Below are 23,391 nucleotides of genomic sequence, written 5' to 3'. Positions count from 1 at the left end.
CCCGGGGAGAGGCCAAACTGCGCGGGCACAGAGAGACGGGGCAGGCCGAGGCCAGGCGGTGCCGCCCGGGGATCCAGGGGTGGGCAGGGCGAGGGCTCCCAGCTGCGGGCGGCCCGGAGCCCGCTCTGTGCGCGGCGAGCCGCTGCTGTGGGAGGACTGTGTGGCTAGGACAGGCGCGGTCCCGCTCTGACAGCCCCGGCGAGCACCATGCTGCCCACCCGGTAAGGCGGCCCCCACGTCCTTCGGCCCGGGTGGGGAATGGCGGCTGGGGGAAGACGGTGCCCCCGGCGGGGCGGGGTCCGAGCCCGGGCGGGGGAGGGGAGGCCGTGCCCCAACCCTCACCCCGCAGCCGCGCCGCGCTCCGCCGTGAGGGGCTCGGGGCGCGGCCGGGGCGGGGCACCCCGATACCTGAGCAGCGCCGCGGGCAGCGCGGCTTTGGGCGCGGCGCCCGGGCCGCTCCGGGGCTGTGGGCGTGAGGGGGCCCTGCGGGGTGCAGTTGGAGCGGGAAGGCGTTTGCTGGCTGCGCCGTGACACACCGAGCCCAGAGGCTGCAGCAATCATAGAGGCGTTTCACCATCGTCATTCACGTCATTACTGGTGCATACGGAACTCTGATGCCTTCTGAGTTTTTTTTTTTTTTTTTTTTTTGGTGTGGGTGTGTTCCCTTTTACTCTCTTAAGGCCTCCAGGGGTATCTGCAGACAGAGAAAGCTTGTGTGTACATGATACATATGTGGAGATGAAGTAGAGAGAGATGTGTAAATGGCCCTGCTTTTCTGTTGGTGCCTGAGGACTTGCCACCTTTCCTTTTTTGAGGTGAAACTCCAGTCCCAGAGGAAGAAAATTAAGGGACTAGCAATCTATATTCCTTGTCAGGATGATGCTGTGAACTATCAGAAGGGGTTTTACACACTCTCTGTGTGTTTTTGTGTTACCACAGTTAATGCTTGCCTGGAGGAGTAGTGCTGGCTAGTACCTGGTAGAACACTTGGTGAATTGTGGGTGGATTACATTCTCTGAAGGGTTTCATGGTTGTCCCTTCTTGCTTAATGGCTAAGAGGATTATATCCTGCACTTTAAGCTTTTTTGAGTTGCTGCAGTACTAAGCCATGGAGGAGAAGACCAGGCTTAGCTGAATGTGACTGCTTGTGAGACCTTGTGAAATCCTTGGGATATTCCTCCTTCTGCTGCTGTGTGAACCAGCCAAGTGCAGAAGTGTATGGTTTGGGTCATAGATGATTTCCTAGAGGCACATGGACCTGATCTGCGTTAAGGTGCTACAGGGCAGAAGCTGGTGTTGGGTCTAAATTGGTTGTCTCAGGGCATCAGTGAAACATTCTTCTTTCCTGCTTTTAGGTAAGAATAGGTGTTGGAATTTCAACTGTCTTGGAACTGTTGTACTGATTGTATCTAGTTCTAAAAATCAAGCTGAAAATGAGGACTGGTGTTTCTGAAGTCATCAGCATAATTCCAAATTAAGTCCTAAATTATTTCCATGGGATTATTTTTAATAACGCTAAATTCTTCTCCTCTGCCTATAGGTTGTGCATCATGAGGAAGCTTCCTTCTGTTCTGGCTAGGACACTCACTTCTGGGATCAGTGGCTCCCCAGGGCTTCCTGACATGTCTGAAGGTAAAGTAAATGGCTGTAATCCAGAAGATTTAATGATGTTACTAGGGAGTTTATTCTTCAGGTGGTGTCCCTTCATGTATTTATATGGTTTGGGTAATGAACATGCCCTTGTCTGTTAGCTCATGGTGTGTTTAGGAAGCAGCAGAAAATGACAGTTGTTTGGAGGTGAATGGCACAAATATGCATAATCATTGAAATTCACATTTAGAGGCTCCTGTGGTTCTTCAGCCTTGGAGGAGCTTGGTTCTTTTCTGGCAGGATAACTGCTGCTCTTGATAGAAAGTCAGTGTAGTACAGGCAGGTGCAATGAGACTGGAGAGAATGGCCAAGAAATGGGGAACTGAGTGGAATTAAAGTCTTACAGAACTTTTAATGTTTCAATCCTGTTAATTTTGTAAACTTGCAGAAATCTTTTAATCGGATCAGCAGCATTGCCTCGTGAAATTGCTCTTGTCAATAGAACTTTGTGTTGAAAGATTGTTTCAGTGCTCTAATAGTAATAAACCATAATGCTCCTGTTTCAGAAGCTTTAAAAAATGTTTTCTTGCATTCTAATCCCTTGTACTGAGAAAAGGGCAGGAGGAAGAAGGCTGGAACCAGGTACAAATAATTCCTTCATGGAGTACTGCTTATTTCTGAGATCTTATTTTTTACTTTGTTCTCTAAACAGAAGTCACCAGTAGTTACTGGTCATCCAGTAAAAGAGAAAATGAGAGTTACTTGTTGTTAGAGAACTTATTTTCGTTTTCAAATGGTAAGTTAGGAGGTCAAAGGAGAGAAGCAAGGATACAGAATGTCTCATACTTGCAACTTGCCCTACTTGTTTATTTGGATATTTGATAATGATACAACCTAGAAGACCAATAAAAATAGTGAAACAGTGAGGTCATTCTGGTACTCCAAGGGGTACTAATATTTTGTGGACTACAATAACTGTAAGCATTTGAGATTCTGTTTCAAAATGGTTAAAATTCAGAGTTTTGCTGATATGTAAACTATGTTCCTTCAATTTGGTATCCATGCTTTCACAAAACACCAAATACTTTTTCTTACTAGCTTTTCACATGCTTCCTTTTCACAACTTTGGGTTCCAGTTGTGAATGCCTTCACTTCTTCTATGGTTCTCCGAAAGGCTACACAAAACAGGACTTTGGAATTTTCCTCTGAAAAGCTCTCATCCCATTTCTTGAAAAGTGCTCCAGATACTCTAAAGTTAACAGTGTTTGTCAACAGTACATGGTAGCTCTAAGTTTGGAAAACTGCTTGGGATTACACTGCAAGCAGATACCACACAGAGTTAGTTGGTAGACAAGGAACTGGAAAGCTGGCTTGAAAGGAAAGGACAAACTGAGTTGAAACCAAGAAGACACTGACTGTAATTCAGGCAAGGATAGATTGCCTGCAGTTACTAAAATTAAGGAACATGTGCCTAAATGGAACTGAAGAAGGTAGAATAGTCAAGTGACTCCTATTAGATGTAAAATGCATTGTTTCTTTTCATTGTTAATCTAACCTGTGTTTTGTACTCCACAGGACAGTCACCCATTCATGTGAATAATGGTGTGTTGTGGTAATTTGTACATACTAAAATATTTGCTATAACACTAAACTTACTCAGCTACCGTTTTTCCTTACTTTTTGATGAAAAATGAAGTGCCATTATTATCCTCTGTTAACTTGCTTAAAGCCCCTTTCCCTTTGGTGAATGGCCCTGGTATTAATTGTGGCAGTGTTGTTGCACTAAATCTCTGTCAGCATACTCTGTCTGCAGTGCTGGATAATACGTTCCTCAGAGGCTTGTGGATACAAAATCTCTCATGGCAGCAGCTCCTGCAGTACTTGGCTTCATTTTAGGCATTTGAATCTGCGTCTTTCACCTAAGTCCAGACCAAGCTCTGTACCAAAGCTGGTGGTCTCTCTGAACCTGGATGCAGCTGGGGAGGCACCAGCATGAGGGGCATGGATCTGACTGGTAGAGATGAATGCAGTGATCTTGTTCAGCTGCCCTCCTCGTGTCTTTTTCCACAGTGCAGATAAACTCAGAGCCTGCTGCTCTGGCATTGATGATCCATTGATCACAGTTTAGGAGATACTGTGAAATATGCAACATGATAATGATGGAGAAGTCCCATTTGCTATAACTGTTTTGCATATTTAGGATATTTTTCAAATAAGAGAAATAGCTTATAGATTTTCGTGCTTAATTTTCTTACTTAAATTTCTGTTGTTAATTAAATTTCTAATATCAAGAAGAGCAATATAGTCTTTGCAGGGAGAAAAAAAAAAGAGAAAAATTATATACTTATGAGCTGTAAAATGGACTAGATTTTGCTTGACAGCATTTTAGAAACACTTCACACTTTGTCCCTTTCATTATTAAGATAAAAATTCTATGTGTTCTCAGCCTGAAAAATACTTATTTTTATACCTAAAATAGAAAGCAGATGTGTTAAATGGGATTAACAGCTTATATACATTTTTGCAGGTTTGGACCCAAGATTTTTTTTCAGAGCTTTTTACCTCTGGAGTTGAAAAGGAAGATGAACTTAGTGCAAGCAAAGAGAAAGTGCTGTTTATTCCCCCTCCATCCCAGCACAGTCTGCACACTGTTGAAAAATTGAGGTTTTGCGTTCTAGAAGCTATAACAGTGTTTCTGCTGACGCTGTATTGATCAAATGCATGCTATGGTAGCTTCACAGCTGGAGTATGAGTAACAAGAAAGTAATCCCTATTCTGTAAGCAAGCCTGCTGCTTAAGGAAAAAGGAATCAGACCTTCCCTATTTCCAAAATAAATCAACTCTCAAGATTTTCAATCAGGTTCTTTCACTGAATTTTTTTTTTTTTGTTCTTAGAATTAGTTGTAGAAGTCTTCTAATTTCAAAACATGTGTTTAGCCTAATTTTGTAAAGAAACGAGGCCTAAGTAATCTATTTTATTTTGTCTCTGCCTGCCTATTTTCTTGTCCTCCTCTTCTTCCAGAACCTTTTGTTGTTTGATGTCAGCCAAAATAGATGAGCCACCAGTCTCCAAGAGAAACATATTTCCAGAAACTTTTTGAAAATTGGCTTCCAAATCAGAGGTTTGTTAGGGTGCCAGAGCTAGAGCTGGGGTCAGCCACAGAGCCTGCTGTTTGCTGTCTGTTGGTGAGTCACTGGGATCCATGTGCTGGCTGCCAGTCAATCCCTTGCCTGCCTCTGGCTCAGGCTGGTGCTTTTCTAGCAGGCAGGCAGAATAGAAATAGGCTGGGAGTGTAGGGACAGGGGCTGAGGGTGCTGCAGAAGAAGGAACAGGGAAGGGGAGGTTTGGGGTATAGCAGTGGTGGTGGTGTGGGGGACTTGGGCAGATGCTGATGTGACTGAGGAGGAGGGGAGCAGAGCTGAGTAGATCTGGCCTAGAGAGTGGAATGTGATTTAAATCCTAGGAATCAGCTAGACTCGCTCCAGGGTTTATAGGACAGCTTGCTGATCACTGTGAATACTCTGACCAGGCATTTAGCTTGAAAAACGACAAGCCTGATAAAGGATTAGCTTGTGACTCACCAGCAGCCTCTTTCAATTTCACCATGAAATTCTGGATTATTTTTGGTTGCTCTTCCTTGATATATCCCTATTTTGTCCTAATATTTGAACTTCTTTGTATAAAAAAAATCTTTGTAAATAAGCAAGGATACAACACAATACAATTCTATACAATTCTCAACTTCTATTCTGAGCTTGGGAATTGTTGCTACTTGTTTTCAGGTGTTTCCAAATAGCCAACATTCACATGCCTAACAGCCATGGGGTAATTTGGTAGATTTGGTGGGACCTTAGCACACTTAATAATCTCATCTGAGAAAGAGTAGAAAAGATGCTTATGCAGATTATTCTTGAAATTTAGGAGAAACCTGTGCAGAACTAGTATTAAGTCTGAGGGTACAAACAGGGCCAGAATAAATTTTATAGACCTGTCTTCAGTGTCTTAACACTGTGTTCTTTCAGACTGCTAAAAATTTGGGCTATGAAACGCTGCTCGCAAGAACCAGCCTGCTGATACTGCCTGCCTTTGTGGGTGGGATTATTTAATTGGTATTCTCCTCATTCCCTGTTTCCCAGCTGCACTGTTCCCTTTTAAGTTCTTTTACGACTTTCTGATTTGTGTTATCTCCACAGTTTGTGTTTAGGCTGTAATATTTTCACATCAAAATTCCCCAATCTAATCTTGATCCATGCTGTCTTTCAGCTGTTAATTAGCACTGGAGGTGACTGATTGCACTAACAAATACTCTTTGTTGACCATATGCAATAAGCTGTGGCATTATGTTACTCAACCCATTCCTGTGATATGCCTACTAACAGCAGCAGTGAATTTGGCCAAACTTTTGTTTCTGGGCTGCTATTTGCATGAATTTGCTTAATTTTCCTGTTCTGGGATGAGAATTGTGCCTTTAACACAACCTCATGTTTATCACTTGCAGAACTAAGCTTGATTTGCTTTGATTTTTTTTTTTCCAGTGCGGAGGAAATTGAGGGATATAGTGGGAGCATCTACCAACTGGAGGTACAGTGTGCATTACATATATTTGACTTCATTTGTGAAACCAAGGTGGAGCTCAGGGTTGTGGTAGTGGAAGTTACCAATAGTTAGCTTGCTGGCCAGGGAAGAAAAAGATCCCACTAAAAGGTAATTGAAGCAAGGCTTCTGAATTGGTACTTTGTGGATCACAAACTTCTAAGATTTTTCTGGCAGAAACAAAATACCTCATCTTGGTGCTTACAAGATTGTCCCACTAGCTTTAAATCCAACGGGAGTTACGAGCTGTAGAGTCTGGCTGACAATGCTGTGTTGCTGTTACCTCTTGAGTTATCTCTAGGTGGATTGCTCATGTGGTGGATTTATCCTGCGCTGGATTCAGAGGCAGCTGAGCTTGCTCACTGTGTAGCAGGCTGCATTCCAAATGGCACCCATGTCACTTTGGAAAATTGTCAGCTTGGGATCAGAATCTCTTTAATCAGGAGCATTTTGAGCATTTCCTTTTTCTGCTCTAACTTAATTTTTGATTAATTGACATATACTTTAAATAATTGCTGGTTTGGCTTTATTCAAGTTACTTTCCTCCCCCTCTATTGCACTGAATAAGCCAGAGTTGACTGTAACACTCTACTGTTACAGTCTGGAAAAGTTGGTATAGCAGTCTGGAGGAATTATGTATTGCAGTTTGGTTGGTCCCATGTTTACTGTTAATTTTGGCTGTGTTTGCTGAGCTCTTCTTTCCCACTTTGTGCAGTGATAGGGAAATGAAGAGAGGCTTGCCTGGGTGGAGTGTCTGATGTGTCCAGGTCTTCTGACTCAGTTTATCTGAACACAACTGTAGGCATGCTAACAAGAATGCCTGAATCTGGGAAGCTGATTTTTGCTTAGTAAGAGTAGTATCTAAGCATGAGGGGGCTTGAACTTTTCATCCAGTCAGCTAGAAAGGGCTCTAGAAATTGTTTATGAAAAAGCCTTTCCCACACCCCAGAACGGCTGAGGAGGAACGATGTCATATGGAAATACCATTTGAAAATTGAGATTTTAGAGTGCTCTGGTTAAGTCTGTTCTTCCATCTCTTTTTTTTTTTTTTTTTTTTTTATCCCCACTGCTCCTGTCCTGGAGGGAGAGCAGACTGACACCAGGATCACCACAGCAGTGTTTTTCTCAGATAGATACTTCTCTTGTGCTGTACAAAATACAGCAGAAATGGTTTGCAGAGTACTGAATCCTTCAGCTACCATGAAGAAGTAATGCCAGGGAGACCACAGATGGGAGTGCTTGAGAATGACCGATTTAGTACAGAGAGGTTTGGAGGACATGGATCATGTAGCCTTTGAGAGCCCACTTTAAAAATGGAGTAATAGAGGTGATACATGTGGAGAATGAACAGCTGGGGATTTAAGTGAGTTAGGCCACAGAATGACTGAAGGGGAAATATTTGAAAGAACAGCTTAGGGGTCCTGAAAAGGGAGCTAGGGAAGGACTGATGTACATATATCTGGAATGCTGGGAGAGAGGAGGGATGCATGTTGGAGGAACATCTTCAGCCATTAATTTTGCTAAAAGGAGACTTTGGTTTGTGGTGTCTCTTGTAAAAGCCAGTGGCATTTTGTACTCATTTGTTATTAAAAAGATATATCTTGCTTATGTGTTTATTCTGGTTTTGTACTTCAGTTGTAGTTAAAACTATTAATCTGTTCATTGTTAAATATAGTCTAGATGGCATCGTGGCCATTTCAGAAAGATGTAAACATTTCTCAGAATGTTTAGGGCAGGTGTAAGTTAATACTTAGATGACTTATTGTTACTGTTAAACTAGTACTGCAGTGTGTAACAGTATTTGTCTGTTGACAAATGTTACTACATTGAGCCCAATACTTCTGCATATTGAAGAGCATATTCTGAAGTGGAAGTCAAGAAGAATTCTGCTGCTGACCTCAGAGGACCCAGGATGGAACTGGTGAAAACAGAATATAGTTGAATATAGTTATTGTTAGGTTTCTTTATAGACAAATTTCTGATTTACTTTCTGATTAATTTCTTTTTAAGCCTTTCACTGAAAGACCTTGGAAAAAACATTTTTAAAAAGCATGAAGATGCATCATCTTGGACATTGCATCTTTCTTTAGTCATCTAGTATATTCCATTTCTATGCAGTGACATAACTTCAAATGTTAACCCTCTGGAGGAGGTTGTTATCTTTCTGTTTCCTCTGAACTCCATGGTAGTCACATTACCCAGATGAGGTAAACCACATCTTATGTTTCAAACAAACAAATGAAACTAACAGAAGTTTTCTGCTTGACTTTCACTGTTTTTGATCATGGATTATTCATATTTCCCTGAAACTTGTTAAACAGAAAAGAGGGAATATAAATATGTTGAAGCTTGATTTTCGTAAGTAATACTCAAGCCAAGTAAGCTTTCATTTTAAATGGCTAATACCCAGAATTCACACAAAGTCAAAATTTAAGACAAAATTTCTTTTTGGTGAAAAGGTTTTCTGTTGTTTTCTTTCTTTTTTTTTTTTTTTTTAATTGGTTTTGTTTAACACAGTGTCACTGAGATCTCAGCAATGCAGCATGCACAACTGAAGGAATGGCACACATCCAGAAATTTAACATTAAGTTTGGTTGCTTAGTGTTTCATGCATTCTCATGCTCTATGAAATGGATCCATAGTTTTGCATACTCTATGGCTTTATACCAGAACTGTTGCATGTTTAACCCCTAGGTTTTTGATAGATGGGTATTGATTCTAGAGATGTTAGGAAATACTTGCATTATTCAGTCAGGTTGCACTTCTAAGGGGAGGGAACTTGGGTGGAACACATAAGGGAAAATATTGGGCAAGACTGTTACATCTTATAGATACCTGTGCAAGGAATCCATTTGGTAGATTGGAAAGAAGTGACAATAAGTTGGCCCCTTCTCCATTGTGAGAGTTGCAACCCCTCTGACTTGGTGGTGCCAGAAAAGCAACTCTGAAGGAATAGTTCTCCCTTTTCTGTGTTGTTTCTTTCTGTAACTTTCCTGTATAATTTTAAGATGTCTGGGTGGGAAGAGAGAAAGAGAAGTAGGTTAGTTTTCTTTGTCTTTTAGCTTGCTGTTAGAACTGATGCTGCAGAGGGGGAGCTCACCTGTGGATGGTGGCAAGTCTTAGCAGATTAGTTCTCTTGTTGTTAGTGTTAGCCAACACTGTACATCTACTTTACTTCTTGGGAGAGATTGTAAATTGATGGTCAGTCCTTTAAAATTGGCAGTGTGAGATGATTTGTGATACTGTAGCTATGGAAGACATGAATATGCACCAAACCTCATCGTTTTAGTTACGTCTGATCTGTTTTTTTCAAGGGGAACCATTTTGGTAGCATTCAGAATTAGATGCATTTTGTTAATCTCATTAGTGTGAAGTGTGTGCTTACCACTTGTGTACTAACTATTTCAAAGATTTCTGCAGTAGTCTTGCTTAGCACCTCTCATTTTGTGCGTTTCACTTTTTATTCAAGGCACGCTCACTGTGTCTTGCTATTTCTGCTACATTTTGGTTGTAACTTTGACAATCACCAATGTGGCATCTTTTAGCTAGGGCTGTGGTTCTGTTGTACTTCAGAATAATGGTTTTTTTCTTACCAGGGATCATGTGCAAGCAATGCAAGAAAGAAAAGCTCTTCATACTTTACTGGCAAAACGGCAGGAAGATCTCCCTCCTAGGAGAATGAAGGATAGCTACTTGGAAGTTATTCTACCTCTAGGAAGTCAGCCTGAAATAAGAGAAAAGTACCTGAATGTACAGAACAGTGTAAGGTAACAAAGCAACCATGTTACACGTACAGGAAACTGTTAACTTCTGTTTGCCATGTGAGTAGATATTTAATTGTCAAACCCCTATATTGCAGGTTTGGAAGGATACTTGAAGATCTTGACAGTTTAGGAGGTATGTACCTATGCCCTTGTAAAGGCTGCACAAAGTGAATTTGACTACTGCTGAGCACTGTTTGGTGTGGCACAGTATGACCTTGGAGGGAAAGCCATAATTGTGCTATTGCAGAAGGGAAGGAAAAAAAGAAGACACTGGTACTGAAAGAGAAGGAAGGATGATAAAGAACAGGTGGAAGCAAAATTGTTCAGCTTCCTACCTCTGTCAGATTTTTAAAGGACCAGCTACAAAAGTAATTTACTGAAAAGTGATTCTACATTATGAATTTCCATTGAATGTGAACTTAGAGAAAATTTGTTGAGTGCATCTTGAAAATGAAAACTTTCGATTTTTTTTTTAATCTTGAAAAAAAACCTCAACAAAAACTGACACAAGCCCCAACAGATAATAAGATGCAAATATTTTAATCATCCCTTTGGGGACAAGAGAGTATAATCTGAAAATAATGTAATGTATCCACTGAGAACAAATTAAAAACAATTGGTGTATATTCTTGGGTTCTGCAAATTGTTGTTAAGGGTAAAACCAACTCAGTTGTTTCATGAGTTAACTTTCTTAATTTTTTTCTCCTTTTATTTATTTGTGATCTTGAAAAGTTCAAGATCTTTGACTTCTGTATTACAAGTGTGAGGTTGTTAATAGAGCTGAGAGATACTTTTATTTTAAAACATCACCAGGTGATTTCCTCCTTCATCCAAGTTCTGTAGCTGGTTGGGAGCTTTTTGATGGAGGTTTTTGACAAGGAATTAAGTGCTTATTAAGGGAAAGTTGTGAATAAAACAGTTTTTTTCTGTTCCTTCTGAAAGTCCAGATGGACAAAATTGAGGAAGGCAGAGAAGGAAATGAATGCATGTCTATTGAGGATAGACAAAATAGCTGCATGACTGATATTTCTTCCTGGGAGGCGGAAGATACTGGCTTCAGTATCTGTCCTGAATTAGAAAAGGAGACATCAAACTATTGGCTACCCTCCATTGTTAAGATGACATGAGCCTGTTTTTCATTCTGTACCTTGTTTATTTTGCCCAGAAATCTGTGAAGATCTTACTTTTTTCCTCTGAAAGCACAGAATCTCTTTGCCTTGTTTGCAGTCATACTGGGCTCCAGTCAGTTCCACTGGGGATGTATTGTTTTGGGTTAATCAAGATTCTGTCCCAATTAGACAATATTGGGGGTAGTCATAATGATGTAAGTTGATAAGCCTAACAGGTTTTAGAATTGTGACTTCAGTAAACATAGGGAAAAAGCATCTTAGATTACTTGGAAGGATAGAGATCTTCCAGAACACAGAATATTCTGGTTTGGAAGGGACCCACAAAGATCATCAAGTCCAACTCTGAAGTGAATGGCCCATATGGGGATTCTTTTTCTCTTATCTCACTAAGTAGAAGACAGATACTTTTGAAAATGAAAATCTGTGTTGAGTGAAAATTACATGAGCACTAGGAAAAAATATATCTTTGCAGCCTTGAATTACTCCAAGGAGTCTGTTTACTTGGATGTGCTCTTATGAGCAAACCTAATTAGTTTAAGTATGGTTTAGCTAGTAGTAATTGCAATGTGATAAATACCTCTGACTATGTTTTCATGCCTGTAAGGCACAGTTTATTTAATCTCCACCTCTTGAAAGGAATCAGTATTTAAAAAGTCCTCAGATAGCATATATCTTTGGACAGCCTCCATGAAATCAAAATAGAACGTAGGAAGAGTCTGAGACAGGGAGCTGCAGAGGTAGAGCGAAGAGATTGTGGGATTGAAAGTCAAGTGATGAGCTGGTTTCAAATGCTTAGTTAAATTTATCTTTGTAGTAAGTAAATATGCATAAAACTGAGACATCTGCTGCTGTTTTCTTTATAACAGTCCCATGTGTTACATACATGAAAATGTGGAAGGTGTGCTCTCCTGTAGTAGGATACTTTAGTTTGTGTTTTCCAGGTACCTCTTACGCTTTGCAAAGATGACTTTGATCTGTTCCACTTATGTTTTTATTAAAGAGCTGACTCCATTTTTGGTCTCTTCACAGTTCTTATTTGCTACACTCACACCAAGCAGGAAATGCAGCCAAGGTCTCCTTTATCCATAGTCACAGCTCTGGTGGATAAAATCAGTAAGTGGCAATTTAGTAAATAAAAATAGTTGAATCTGCTTGTCTTACTCTTTCACCAGCTACTGCCTTCCCATGGTTGTTATTGAGGATACCTTCTTCACTCCTGTTTTGTTCACTTCATCTTATTTTATCTTTGAAGTTTTGTGGCTTTTGTTGACAGGAGATGGGAAGGGGGTTTTATAGATGCTTTTCAGCATTCATATGTCACTTCCCTTCAAAATACGACTTCCATGGTTCCTGCACTTTTGTGCTTAGTTTTATTTTGGCATGCAGGTTCCTAGCTTCATTATTGCACTGTGTTTATCCTGGTGGATCTTGCCTGTGTTGCCTGTTCTGCTGAGCACTTCCTTGAGTCTGCTGTCCACCTGTGTGCCTGCTTCCTACTCCCGTTCTGGCTTCAGAAGTCTGCAGGGGCAGAAACTGCAGACAAGCAGTGTGGTCCCTTGCAACAACTGTCTTTTCTGGGTTGTCTTTGTGTGTGTTGCCACTTTCAGATCACATAAAGGTCCTAGAGAATCTGGCCATTCTAGGACAGTTGTGAGTGATCTGTCTCCAGTAACCCCTAATGTTTGTCTTGTAGATTTGTGCCAGAAGATTATACATCCAGATTGTGACATCAAATTCACAGGCAATGTTTCTTGGGTTGGGAAGACCTCTATGGAAGTGAAGATGCACATGCTGCAGGTTGGTTCTTGTGACCTCTCTCCATCTTACGACAGGCATGACGTGCTTCAGGGGGAATTTACAAGAGCATATAGTGACAGGACAAGGGGGGAATGGCTTCAGACTGAGAGAATGGGTTTAGATGAGATTGTGGGAAGAAATTATTTGCTGTGAGGACGGTGAGGTACGGGAGCAGGTTGCCCAGAGAAGCAGAGATGCCCCATCCCTGGAAGTGTTCAAGGCTGGGTTGGAAGAGGCTTTGAACCACCTGATCTTGGAAGGTGTCCCTGCCCATGGCAGGGGTGTTTGAACTGGATGTCTTTAAGCTTCCTTCTAACACAAATCGTGCTGTGATTCTATGATTCTGTGATAATTCAGGTAAATGGGTAAATTTTTTTTATTCGGTTGCTCTCCTGAAGTAAAGTCTCTGATGTAGAAGATAATGTTACACCTTTTTTGTCTGAACTCCTTACAGTGCTGGCCTTAGTGGCAATTTGGTATTAAAAAAAATGCTATGGCATTTCTCACAGTAAAGGTTAAGCAGGTCCTTTTACAGTGCCTATGTTGATTTCCTCCCCTCGCAGCTCAAAGTTTTTAACAACCTGGAAAATGTTTACATTGTAGAATTTCTGAAAGGAAAGTTTTAACTATTTCCTTTTCTTTGACCTATTGCAAGAGGTGTTGGAAGGAATGACAGAATGTGAAAGTCAGCAGAATTAACAGTGTGATTGAATAGTTCATGTCGACTAAACAGTTCGCTAAGCACATTTACAATTTTAGAGTTCAGTAATATATTTTTCCTGTCTCTTTTAGCTACATGATGGTGATTACAGCCCTGTGTTAGATGCAACCTTTGTCATGGTGGCCCGGGACCCAGAGAATACACGGTAATTTGTAGGACAGGAAAAGTTTCCTAACTTCTGCTGTACTGAAAGTGGCAAACATGGCAGCTTGCTCTGTATGGGTAGGAGTCATATAATGTAGGTCATCAATAAACCACATAGTTGATGCTTTCTGCTGGCAAGTGTTAACTTTCCTGTGACAAGCTTCAGACTTGATTTTAGCAGTCATGATACCAGGAATTGCTGGTAGTCTTGGGATCTGACCCTTTTTTTTAACAGATTTTTCTCTGTGTTTGAGTGACTGGTCCGAATGAACACAGAAGTGAATGAGAAGTGGTGAACGAGTCTGCCAGAAACCCACCTGCATTCTAGTAGTTAATGATTGAGTTTCAGTGGTTAAGTAGACTTTGAGTGAACAATACCATTAATTCCCTAATAGACAATAGGTGTCATCAGTATAACTCCGGTTAAAACTTGCTTGTGTAACTAAGATGGAACTGGTAAGTATTACGCAGAACTTAAAAAACCCCCAGACACTTATTTTGTTACTTTTCTGGTTTTACTTTCTCTATAATTCCTTGGTCATTAGAATAAAAGGCTGCTCAGTTGCAGTTTAGATTTATGACTCCAGCATCAAAAAAATTGGCTGTAATTCTTATCTCTTTCCTGTATAGTCTGCCAAAGTAATAAACAATTCTCTGTTTCTAATTGGTTTAAATAATTGCTTGTACTTACCAAAGAAGGTTGTGTTTAATGAAGGGGTTTTACATGATAGAATTATGCAGTCCTGATAAATTAGAAGTAGTTTCTAGGTTGGTTTTCTTCAGATTTTTTTCTAGAACCAGTGAACATACTGTACATTAAGAAATCCAATTATATTATGGTTCCCATTTTAAAGACTAATTTTTTGAAATAATTACATCAAATTTGATTAATTCTTCAGTAGCTGATTGACTGAGGACAAGCCTACGTGGACTTGTGCAGATAGGTGCCAACTCCAGTGGCTGTTGTACAAACTAGGTGGCCACTGACCGGCTGTGTTCTGGAAGCATTCTGTCCATATAAGAAGGGTATTTATGTGGGGTCAAAACTCTTCAGAGAGGTACAGGATATGTTAGGTTGGCTGTAGCCCCACAGAAACATGGTTGTGTGGCTTTGGGATCACAGCAAACTTGCATCTCAGCAGCTTGGAGCTTGGTCAGGAGATCTGATGTAGATGTGTGCTGAGCTGAGGAGAGGGGACATGAGCTCTGTGATGGAGAAGGAGCTGGTGGATCTCCAAAACCCAGAGGTTTAGCAAACCAGGAAAGAGCAGCTTGTTCTAAGAGAAAAGATCCTCTCTGCCTGTTGTTGGCAGCCCAAGTAAAGGCCTGGAGTAGAAATGAGTTGTTCAGCAGGTCTGTATGTGTGTGCATGTGTGTATATGTACATATATGTATGTTGTTCTCAGCATTTGTATAAATATCGAAAGTAGAAAAATTATAATTAGAAATTAAGGGGAAGAATGACTCTTGAAAATAAGCATTTTTCTTTACTTGTGAAGATAATGTTATATAATTAGGTTAAAGTAAACTTACTCGTGCAGTAAAACAAACAGAAATTTGTGCTCAAGGCACGTCATAATCCTCTTTGATAAGTGGTGCACGTGGTAAACAGCTTTTGGCTGTAGATAAGGCTGTCAAGGGAACACGTAGATTATAAAAAACACTTGCTAGCTACGGCACCGTGCTCCTTCTATTCCAGGAGGAGTGGTACCAATCAAGTTTTGGTTTAGACTATCGTAAATCATCATGTTTTCATTTGCTGAGTTTCAGAACAGCTTTCTTCTTGAACAGTCTTCATTATAATTTATGGGTACAATTTTAGCTTCTTAAGAACCATGGATGTGTCACTTTCTCTTTCCTGATTGCAGTAGGTAGTGGTTGGATCACTTAGCTGCCTGTTCAGAATTAAAGCTAATGTGATACTCTGTTGGCAGCCATGTTTATTTCTATCATATAACCTGAAGTATGTCATTCATCTTGTTCTGTGTATGTGAGTAAAAATGGAAGACTGTTATAATGTATTTACAGGAGAAATTCTTGTGAAGTTGGTAACTTAAAAAAAACTTCCTGTCCGTAGGCCAGCGTTTGTTAATCCACTCATTCCTGAGAGCCCTGAGGAGGAAGAAATCTTCAAGCAAGGGGAATGTATGTTGTATTTCCTGGTAGTATGCACATCTGCCTCAGTTGCAACTTAATAGCTGGGAGGAAGTAAAGTTCTTGTACCATTGGCGAAACCTGAAGCTGATTGTTCTGTAGGGTTTCTTGTTAGATATGTTCTGTATTTGAGGAGAGTACTCAAGTTTTCTGTAGGAACAGTGTGTGGGTGTCATAAAATACATATAGAAGTTTTTCATCACATTCCCGAGGTACTACTGAATTTCTGCTTTATTTTTATTTCAATGCAGTCAATTCTAAAAGCCAAATTTCTGTTTGGATCTATAGGACCATGAAGTTACAGGATTTAAGTTGCAGGGGGAAAAGGAAAAATGGAAAGACAGCTGATTTGAGGTTAAAATCTTGAGAGCCATTATTTGTGTTTTCTTTGAACTCTAATACTATGGGTTTTTTTTAATATTCAGTGAACAAGATGAGGAGGATTGATTTCAGCACTGCTTCCTTACTGAAAATGGCTCCCACTGCAGAAGAAAGAAACATTGTCCATGATATATTCCTTAATACATTGGACACAAGGCAAGAAGGGGAGGGGTGAAGGAGAACTGTCATGTTATCAAAGAGAAAAGTGCCTTTTGAGTGGGTGCTCATAAGAGGGTAGTCTGGAATAAATGCACACTTAAATTCTGTGGCAGTTTATTTGAAATGCAGGTACAAACTTTATTGTGACATATGCAGTTCTTAGGAGAATCTTCTGTTGTTCTAAACAAGCTGTTAGGAATAATTTTGAGGAAAAAGGTTAATGATGTTTGACCAAATAAGAGAATGGAATGGTCATGACTTGCACAATCAGTTTTCTGCCATGATACCTAATTAAAAAACCTGTGAAGGCAGGAACTGGCTGCCTTTTGGCCAAATAACCTTGCAGTGTGTTTTAAATACAATACCTGACAACATTATTTGAGGGAGTTGTTAGCATATTTTTCTTATACTTGAGATTGGTGTGAAGTCATCTGATGCCAACAGTGATAGAACAATGTCTAATTACATTAGTGCAATGTTGTATTTGTGATAATTTATAATTTTAACTTATTAGCCTATACAGTTGTTAATTTAAGTCTGTTTACCAGAGGCAGACATGCTTTCCCTTAAAATTAGCAGTTGTACTTTGTATGCATTCCATCTGGGTTTGAAAACTTCAAAAACTGTCTGCATGTTTGATGTTGAATTATTCTATTAGCTCACTGTGTGCTTTTATTTCCTATTATGACAAAAAACAGAGCAAAGCTTTTCTGACAAAGTGAGCACTTTGTGATTGTGATTCATCTTTTCTTTCATGTACCTTTCTCAAGCCTCTTCATTCACATAAACTTGAACATTAGCAGAAGTTTTTGAAATATCAGGAGCATAGGTTTATTGCAGTAACAAATCAAAGGACAGCTTTAGATAAGGCTTCAAGGTCAGCTGGAACAGTGTTTAGTGATACCATTTCTGTTTTGGGTTTTATTATGGTGTTCTATGATTTTGTGGTTTTTTTTTTTTTTTTTTAGTGTGTGTCTGCATTTGCTATTTATACTTTTTTGGCTTGCTGAATTCTGCTAATTCTGTGGACTGTAAAGTTTATTGTCTCTTCCAAAGGACAGTGAGTTTCAAGAGTCGTAAATTACCACCCAGTTCAGTGTGGATGGAAGATGCAAAGCTAAAAGCCCTGCAGATTTGCCATCCTGAGGTATTTTGAGAAATATTAATGAATTACAGAAAGTTACTTGAGAAGTATCTTTGAGAGGGAATTTTTACAAGGATAGTGACAGGACAAGGGGTAATGGCTTTAAACTGAAAGGGAAGAGGTTTAGAATAGGTATTAGGAAGAAGTTTTTTACTGTGATTGTGGTAAGGCTCTGGAACAGGTTGCCCAGAGAATTTGTGGGTGCCCCATCCCTGGAAACGTTCAGACTGAGTGGGGCTCTTAGCAACCTGGTCTAGTGCAAGGTGTCCCTGCTCATGGCAGGGAGGTTGGAATGAGATACCTTTAAGATCCCTTCCAACCCAATCCATTCTGTGACTCTATGAATTTTCATGTAAGATGAGTCAAACCATTATTTTACTTGGCTTCTGCAGTCCTTGCAATGTATTTAGAGCCTAGTTTCTTTCACCAGTTTTTTGTTTGTATGGATTACCACTGCAAAATGGATGATTTTTAATGACCTTGTTTTCTTACCAGCCTGTCCATTCTGTGTAAAGAAATTCCTTTGCAAAGTGTTTGCAAAACATTTGGCCTTTGGTTGCTGATACAGTTTTGAGTTGTTACCTTTGCTGTCAGATTAGTCGGATAATGGAGCTCCTATTAAGTAAAGTTGCCTTGGGCATTTTCAATTTTACATACGTATTTCAGTAGTGCTTTTTATATATTCAGGTGTTGGGACTTCTGTTAAATACTGTGGAGTGCAGACTTCAACATAAGGCTTTGAAAAGAATTTGGTATTTGTTTCTATGTACAGGAACGGAACATCTTCAATAGGATCTTTGGGGGTTTTCTCATGAGAAAGGCATTTGAACTGGGATGGGCAACTGCTTGCAGCTATGGGTGAGTTGTAGATCTGCAATGTTTATATAATCCAGAGCATTGTGCACATACACAGAGGTTGGGAACCCAAGCTAACCAACCTAATGACAATCTGAGCTGAAAAAACTTAGGTGTCTGGTAGAATCATGCACTATTAGTGCACAGTGCTGCTCTACTTGGAACATCTGTCATGTTTACAAAGAGATTGGCATCTTGCTCCTTGAAGTTTGAGTTTTAAGCGTTACTTGTCAAGATAGAAAATACATTGATTTTTCTGTTGTCTTTTCTCTTACCAAGCTATTGAGATGGACTTTTTAACCATATAACATATTCACTCTATCAAATAAATATTACATCTTTGCATTCAGTATACAAGAGGAATGGGTTCTGAACTTCTAGTAACTGCTTGAGCTTAGGAAGTGTGACTGAAGTCATCACCCAGCAAAGGTCTATATGTAAGTTAATATGCATAGTAAAGTTCAGTGGTTTGTGTCAGTCCTTGAAAAACTGAGGCCTGAGCAATGATGGCATGAAGATTGTCTAGCAAGTGTAAGTCATAAAATACAATAATGGTGCAATAATGTGTCCTTAGTGTGTACTTCATTGGTGTGAGAGATTTCCTCCAGTGATGACATAACTCCTTAACACTTCCTGTAGCCTCTGTTTAAGGAAGAGATTTATTCTCTAGTAACCCTTCATTAAAATGCTGACAAGTAGATATTTTAAATGCCTTCAAACATGCTTTTTATTCGTAAAAATAAATTTCTTGTTTGCTTCCTCAGGGGTTCCAGACCCTTTATCGTATCTGTTGATGATATCATGTTTCAGAAGCCAGTTGAAGTTGGATCCTTGTTACTGCTTTCTGGACAGGTAGGAATTGATTTCCTTTTGAAAAGGAGCAAACCTTGCCTTTGCTGTCACCAGTGTTAGTCACTGATAATGAACTGTGTTATGAGAGTGTGTGACTTTCCTTGTTAAACGCTATAATGAAGTCTGTTACAGTTTTCAGCACTGGTGGTAAATTACAAGCTGTAACTCTCGTTTTAACTGTGTAGGTCTGTTATACAGAAAACAACTACATCCAGGTTCGAGTACACAGTGAAGTTTACAATGCAAATACCAGGGAGCACCATACTACCAATATTTTCCATTTTACATTTATATCAGAAAATGAGGTCCCACAAGTTGTACCTAAAACATATGGAGGCAAGTATCCCATTAGTATGTTGTCATCATAATTCTGTAAAAAAGATGGATTTCTTTCTCTTGGAACACTGGTCATTTTAATAGACGAACTGTTGGCATTTGAGTAATTTAACAGGATTTCATGGCAAACCACGTACATTTTATGCTTTGATGACAGTGTGGATTGCTTCTTATTTTTGCCAATCTGTGTAGTTGTAGTTGCCCACTATTGATACTAAGTTCCTAATGTGGTTCTCTCTTTTGTCCGCTTTATTTCAGAGTCCATGTTGTATTTAGATGGGAAGCGACACTTTACTGCAGTCATGAAAGAAATCTGACAGGCACTGGGTGCTGCCTCAGCAGTGTAGCAGCATGCTGTCTTGGCAAAAGCTGTCACCAGAGGTGGCTAATGGAGAGGTGCTTGTAATACTCAAAGAAAAGCCCCACAACCACCCCAAACCAAACAACCCCCAAACCAACCAAACCCAAGCTCCGCACCAAACCCTGCTGTTTTAGTATTCTTTATGTATTTGCATATATTTGGATTTTTTTTATTCTTTACTATTAGAATTTGTTGAAATCTTTTACATGCCAGTGCTAGGAAAAGAGGCTGAAAAAATACAGTCTTAGGCTTTGGGTAGACTCTCTTTGTCCGCTTTGAGAGATCTCATTACAACCTTTGCTGTCTTGTCACCATCTGCTGCCTTTCCCTTAGCAGCTCTCCTTTGTGTTTCCCTGATAAGGGATAGAAGTTCTGTCAGAAAAAGGTGTGCAGTAAGTAGATAAACACAAGTGAAACAATTTGACCTACATTCTTGTGTAAATTAGGTTAAGGGTCATAATTCTTTTTTTGCAAGGACACATGCATCTGAGCAGCAGCAGAGGCTCAGAAGTTACTAGTGTGTGCACAGTGGAAAGCAGGTGTTTCCCATCAGTGTGGATTTTACAAGGTTATTGCAGCTTCTGTTTGGATGGTTTCATGTTCCCTTGGGAGGAAACTGATTTTTGCAATGAAAGGAGGCGGCCAGATGGTATTTTCTGGTGTTCTGTTTGTGTCCTTGCCAGCCTCTTCTAAGTTTTTTTGTTTTTTGTTTTAATATATAACTCTGAGTTCCTTAGTGAATTACTTCTCATGGCCTGGGCACTAGAGGTCTGATTGTTGAGACTGGGTGGGACTGGGAAATAGCATTGTAGAACAGAACATTTTGGTTTACTAAGGATTGGGAACAAAAAAGGTAAAATGCTGCCCAAATGGTTATGGTGATGTTTGGTGCTGCAATTAGGGGTCCTGAGAATCTGTGTTGAGCAACTCCCAAGTCAGCTGCTGAATGATGGGAGGATCTTTATCCCACTGAGGGGTGGTACAGCTAGAGGACAGTCTCCTCCTCAGCTGGATTATTTATCTGTACTCTTAGTGGACTGTAGTGCAGTATGAGTACTGCACAGCTCTGAAGGTTGTCAAGTTTACCTGTGAAGGTCAGAGTACTTCCCCACCATAGAGGGGACACCACGGTGGACATAATTATGGCAAATAAATAACAGGAACAGAGTACTTGATACTGAAACACTTCTGATGTAATGGAGAAAGTTTTAATAATCTCCAATTTCTTGAAACCAGGAAGCTGAGTGGATGGGAGGCATCAGCTTTTAGTAGTGAGTATGTCACAAGCACAAACGTGGATCTCTGGTACCTTCATGTCAAGATTGATGTCCTAACTGATCAGGACAGCCAAAGAGGAGTTGGGCTCAGTGGTTAAATGGATGAAATGTCATGTCTTACAATACACAAGAACAGATTCTGGCTTCCATGTGAGGTTTAAAGTCTTTTGAAAAGAGAATGCAGCAAATAGGAATTGTGTGAATCAGGACAGATGCATGAAGCAGGTTGGTAAAATAAAGCAGCATGTTGAGCTTTTATTTGTGAGTAAGAAAGCCTGAGACAGTCACAATTAGGACCAGTTTCCGTTGGTGCTAGGATGGCATGAGGTTCATGACTCCTAACAGCTCTTTGCTATTCCTGTGAGGAATTGTAATTGACCACTGTAATAATCGGCATGTTACACATCAGCCTTTCCTTCCTAAGATTCAGCTGCTGTTAATGGATGAGTTAGATGGCTTTCCAGAGGAGGCACAGGGGTGTGGCCTGATCCAGAACAGATTCATGCATTGCCCTGATAGTAAACTCTTGGTTCCTTCCATAGAGTTTCTCTCTTCAGCCACACTCCAGTGCTGACTCAGCTCTACGTTAAAATCTTGATGTTAACATCTATGATGTTAAAATATTTTTCTTTAATTGTTGTGATGCTGTGGAGATAACATTGTATTTCCTGGGGTTTTTCCTTTTTAAAACTGACTCTATTAGACTGACCACACAAATAAAGAACTGAAATTCTATCTGAGCTTCTTCCCCCTCCCTGCAGGGATCAGTGGTGACTGTTAAAAAATAAATAGGAAGGCAGGAAATGAAAGGATCTATTTCAGAACTATGTATTACTCCTGCAGGTTTTTATCACTGACCCAGTGGTCCTACCTGGATCGCTCTTTTTTTAACACTTGTAAGCTAAGGGGATATCAAGTTTGTCCTCTACTGACTTTTCAGCTGCATTTAAAGATGAATTTATCATAATTTCTAAATTCAGCCTTTGGGAAATGGTTGTAGAGGAGAAGAAGAGGTAATAGACTATGGAAGAAGGTGTGACATCAGAACCTCTGGACACAGTGAAGAAAATGAATGCCACAAATGAAGATGCCTAGAAAAATTGATGTGTTCTCAAAGTTCATGATAACTTAATCATATAGCACAATGACAGTAGTTACAGAATGTATGTACAGACATGCAGAATGTGTTTGTGTGTGTATATACACATATGTAAAAGATATATGCTTTTCTGTTTATTGCTATGTATATGTACTCATGCATTTTCTACTCTGAGAAGCTGTCACCCTCTCTGGTGACAGGCTGCATGTGTTCAGAGGCATGCATGCTGCTTTGTGCCTTTGTGTGTGTGAGAAAAATGTTCTCAGATCTCACATTTAGAATTAAAATATTTCAAGATAGTAATTTATGTTTGGTTTATGTTGCAACTTACATACAACCTGTCACTGCTGTAGGTGACTAACCATTACCACAGAAGCCTAAAGGAATTGCTAGAAAATATTTTTATTTATAGTAAACTTATCTGTAGAATTAATTTACTGTGGCTCTGTAGCAGGAAGCAAATGTCTGTGCCCATCATGTCTTGGAATACAGTGAGGAGGAGCAGGATTGCCTCCCCTTGCCCTCTCACTTAATAGTGATATAAAAGGAGATTTCTGTGGGACTGGCTGAATTAAGTGCTCAAAGGAGTGCTTTGTTTCAAATGTTTTCATTTTTCAGTGGTTAAAAAAATAGTAAAATTAGTTACTTAAACTTCATGTAACAGCTTCTAGTAGCCCTTTTTCAAATACAGGCCATTCCTTTGCAGCTATATTCTGGGGTTCAGCACTCTGGGAAGAAGTTTGCAGGAGCTGGTGCAACGTGGGCCACTGAGCAACAGTTCTAGTTCAGAAACCTGCTCTAAGCTCACTGCATGGTCAATGGGTTTTACTGCACGTCCAGTCCAACCTTTGTCTGGTGACACTGGTTTGATTGCTGATTCTCCTCTGACTGCGTTCTTAACTAGGCATAGGAGAGATCATTTCTTCTTGGGTTAGGAACAAGCTGACAGGAAAATAAAAGGGTAAATGTTCAGCTTTCATGAAAGAGAATTTGGGGACTCCTTTTGTGGAAGGTGTAGTTGGATGACCAGACC

The 23,391-nt window shown here is 40.0% G+C and overlaps 1 protein-coding gene across 9 annotated transcripts; it reads left to right on the top strand.

Moving 5' to 3' along the window:
- Positions 1 to 47: 47 nt before the first annotated feature.
- ACOT9 (acyl-CoA thioesterase 9) lies at positions 48 to 22,661 on the top strand. Of its 9 annotated transcripts, none has more exons than XM_048287964.1 (16): positions 48 to 221; positions 1,541 to 1,632; positions 3,166 to 3,192; positions 6,127 to 6,172; positions 9,781 to 9,951; positions 10,044 to 10,081; positions 12,108 to 12,191; positions 12,772 to 12,875; positions 13,668 to 13,741; positions 15,818 to 15,885; positions 16,320 to 16,431; positions 17,491 to 17,581; positions 18,351 to 18,436; positions 19,198 to 19,285; positions 19,471 to 19,621; positions 19,880 to 22,661. In XM_048287964.1, the coding sequence occupies exons 1-16, from the start codon at positions 208 to 210 to the stop codon at positions 19,936 to 19,938; spliced, it is 1,305 nt and encodes a 434-aa protein (XP_048143921.1). In that variant the 5' UTR covers positions 48 to 207; the 3' UTR covers positions 19,939 to 22,661. The 9 variants fall into 9 exon arrangements, with proteins under 9 accessions (XP_048143921.1, XP_048143951.1, XP_048143937.1 ...); XM_048287980.1 differs by lacking the exon at positions 48 to 221 and adding an exon at positions 496 to 597; XM_048287971.1 differs by lacking the exon at positions 48 to 221 and adding an exon at positions 503 to 626.
- The last annotated feature ends 730 nt before the right edge of the window (positions 22,662 to 23,391 follow it).

This window comes from Corvus hawaiiensis, chromosome 2 (assembly GCF_020740725.1).
Source record: "Corvus hawaiiensis isolate bCorHaw1 chromosome 2, bCorHaw1.pri.cur, whole genome shotgun sequence".
Classification (NCBI taxonomy): Eukaryota; Metazoa; Chordata; class Aves; order Passeriformes; family Corvidae; genus Corvus; species Corvus hawaiiensis.
Note: the sequence above shows the minus strand (reverse complement) of the source record. Positions and strands in the feature narration are given on the sequence as shown.

Excerpts from the sequence above, each read along its gene's own strand:
- ACOT9 (XM_048287964.1), top strand. Across the intron at positions 12,192-12,771 it reads AGCTCTGGTGGATAAAATCA|ATTTGTGCCAGAAGATTATA; the intron begins GTAAGTGGCAAT and ends TTTGTCTTGTAG. Across the intron at positions 12,876-13,667 it reads TGAAGATGCACATGCTGCAG|CTACATGATGGTGATTACAG; the intron begins GTTGGTTCTTGT and ends TGTCTCTTTTAG.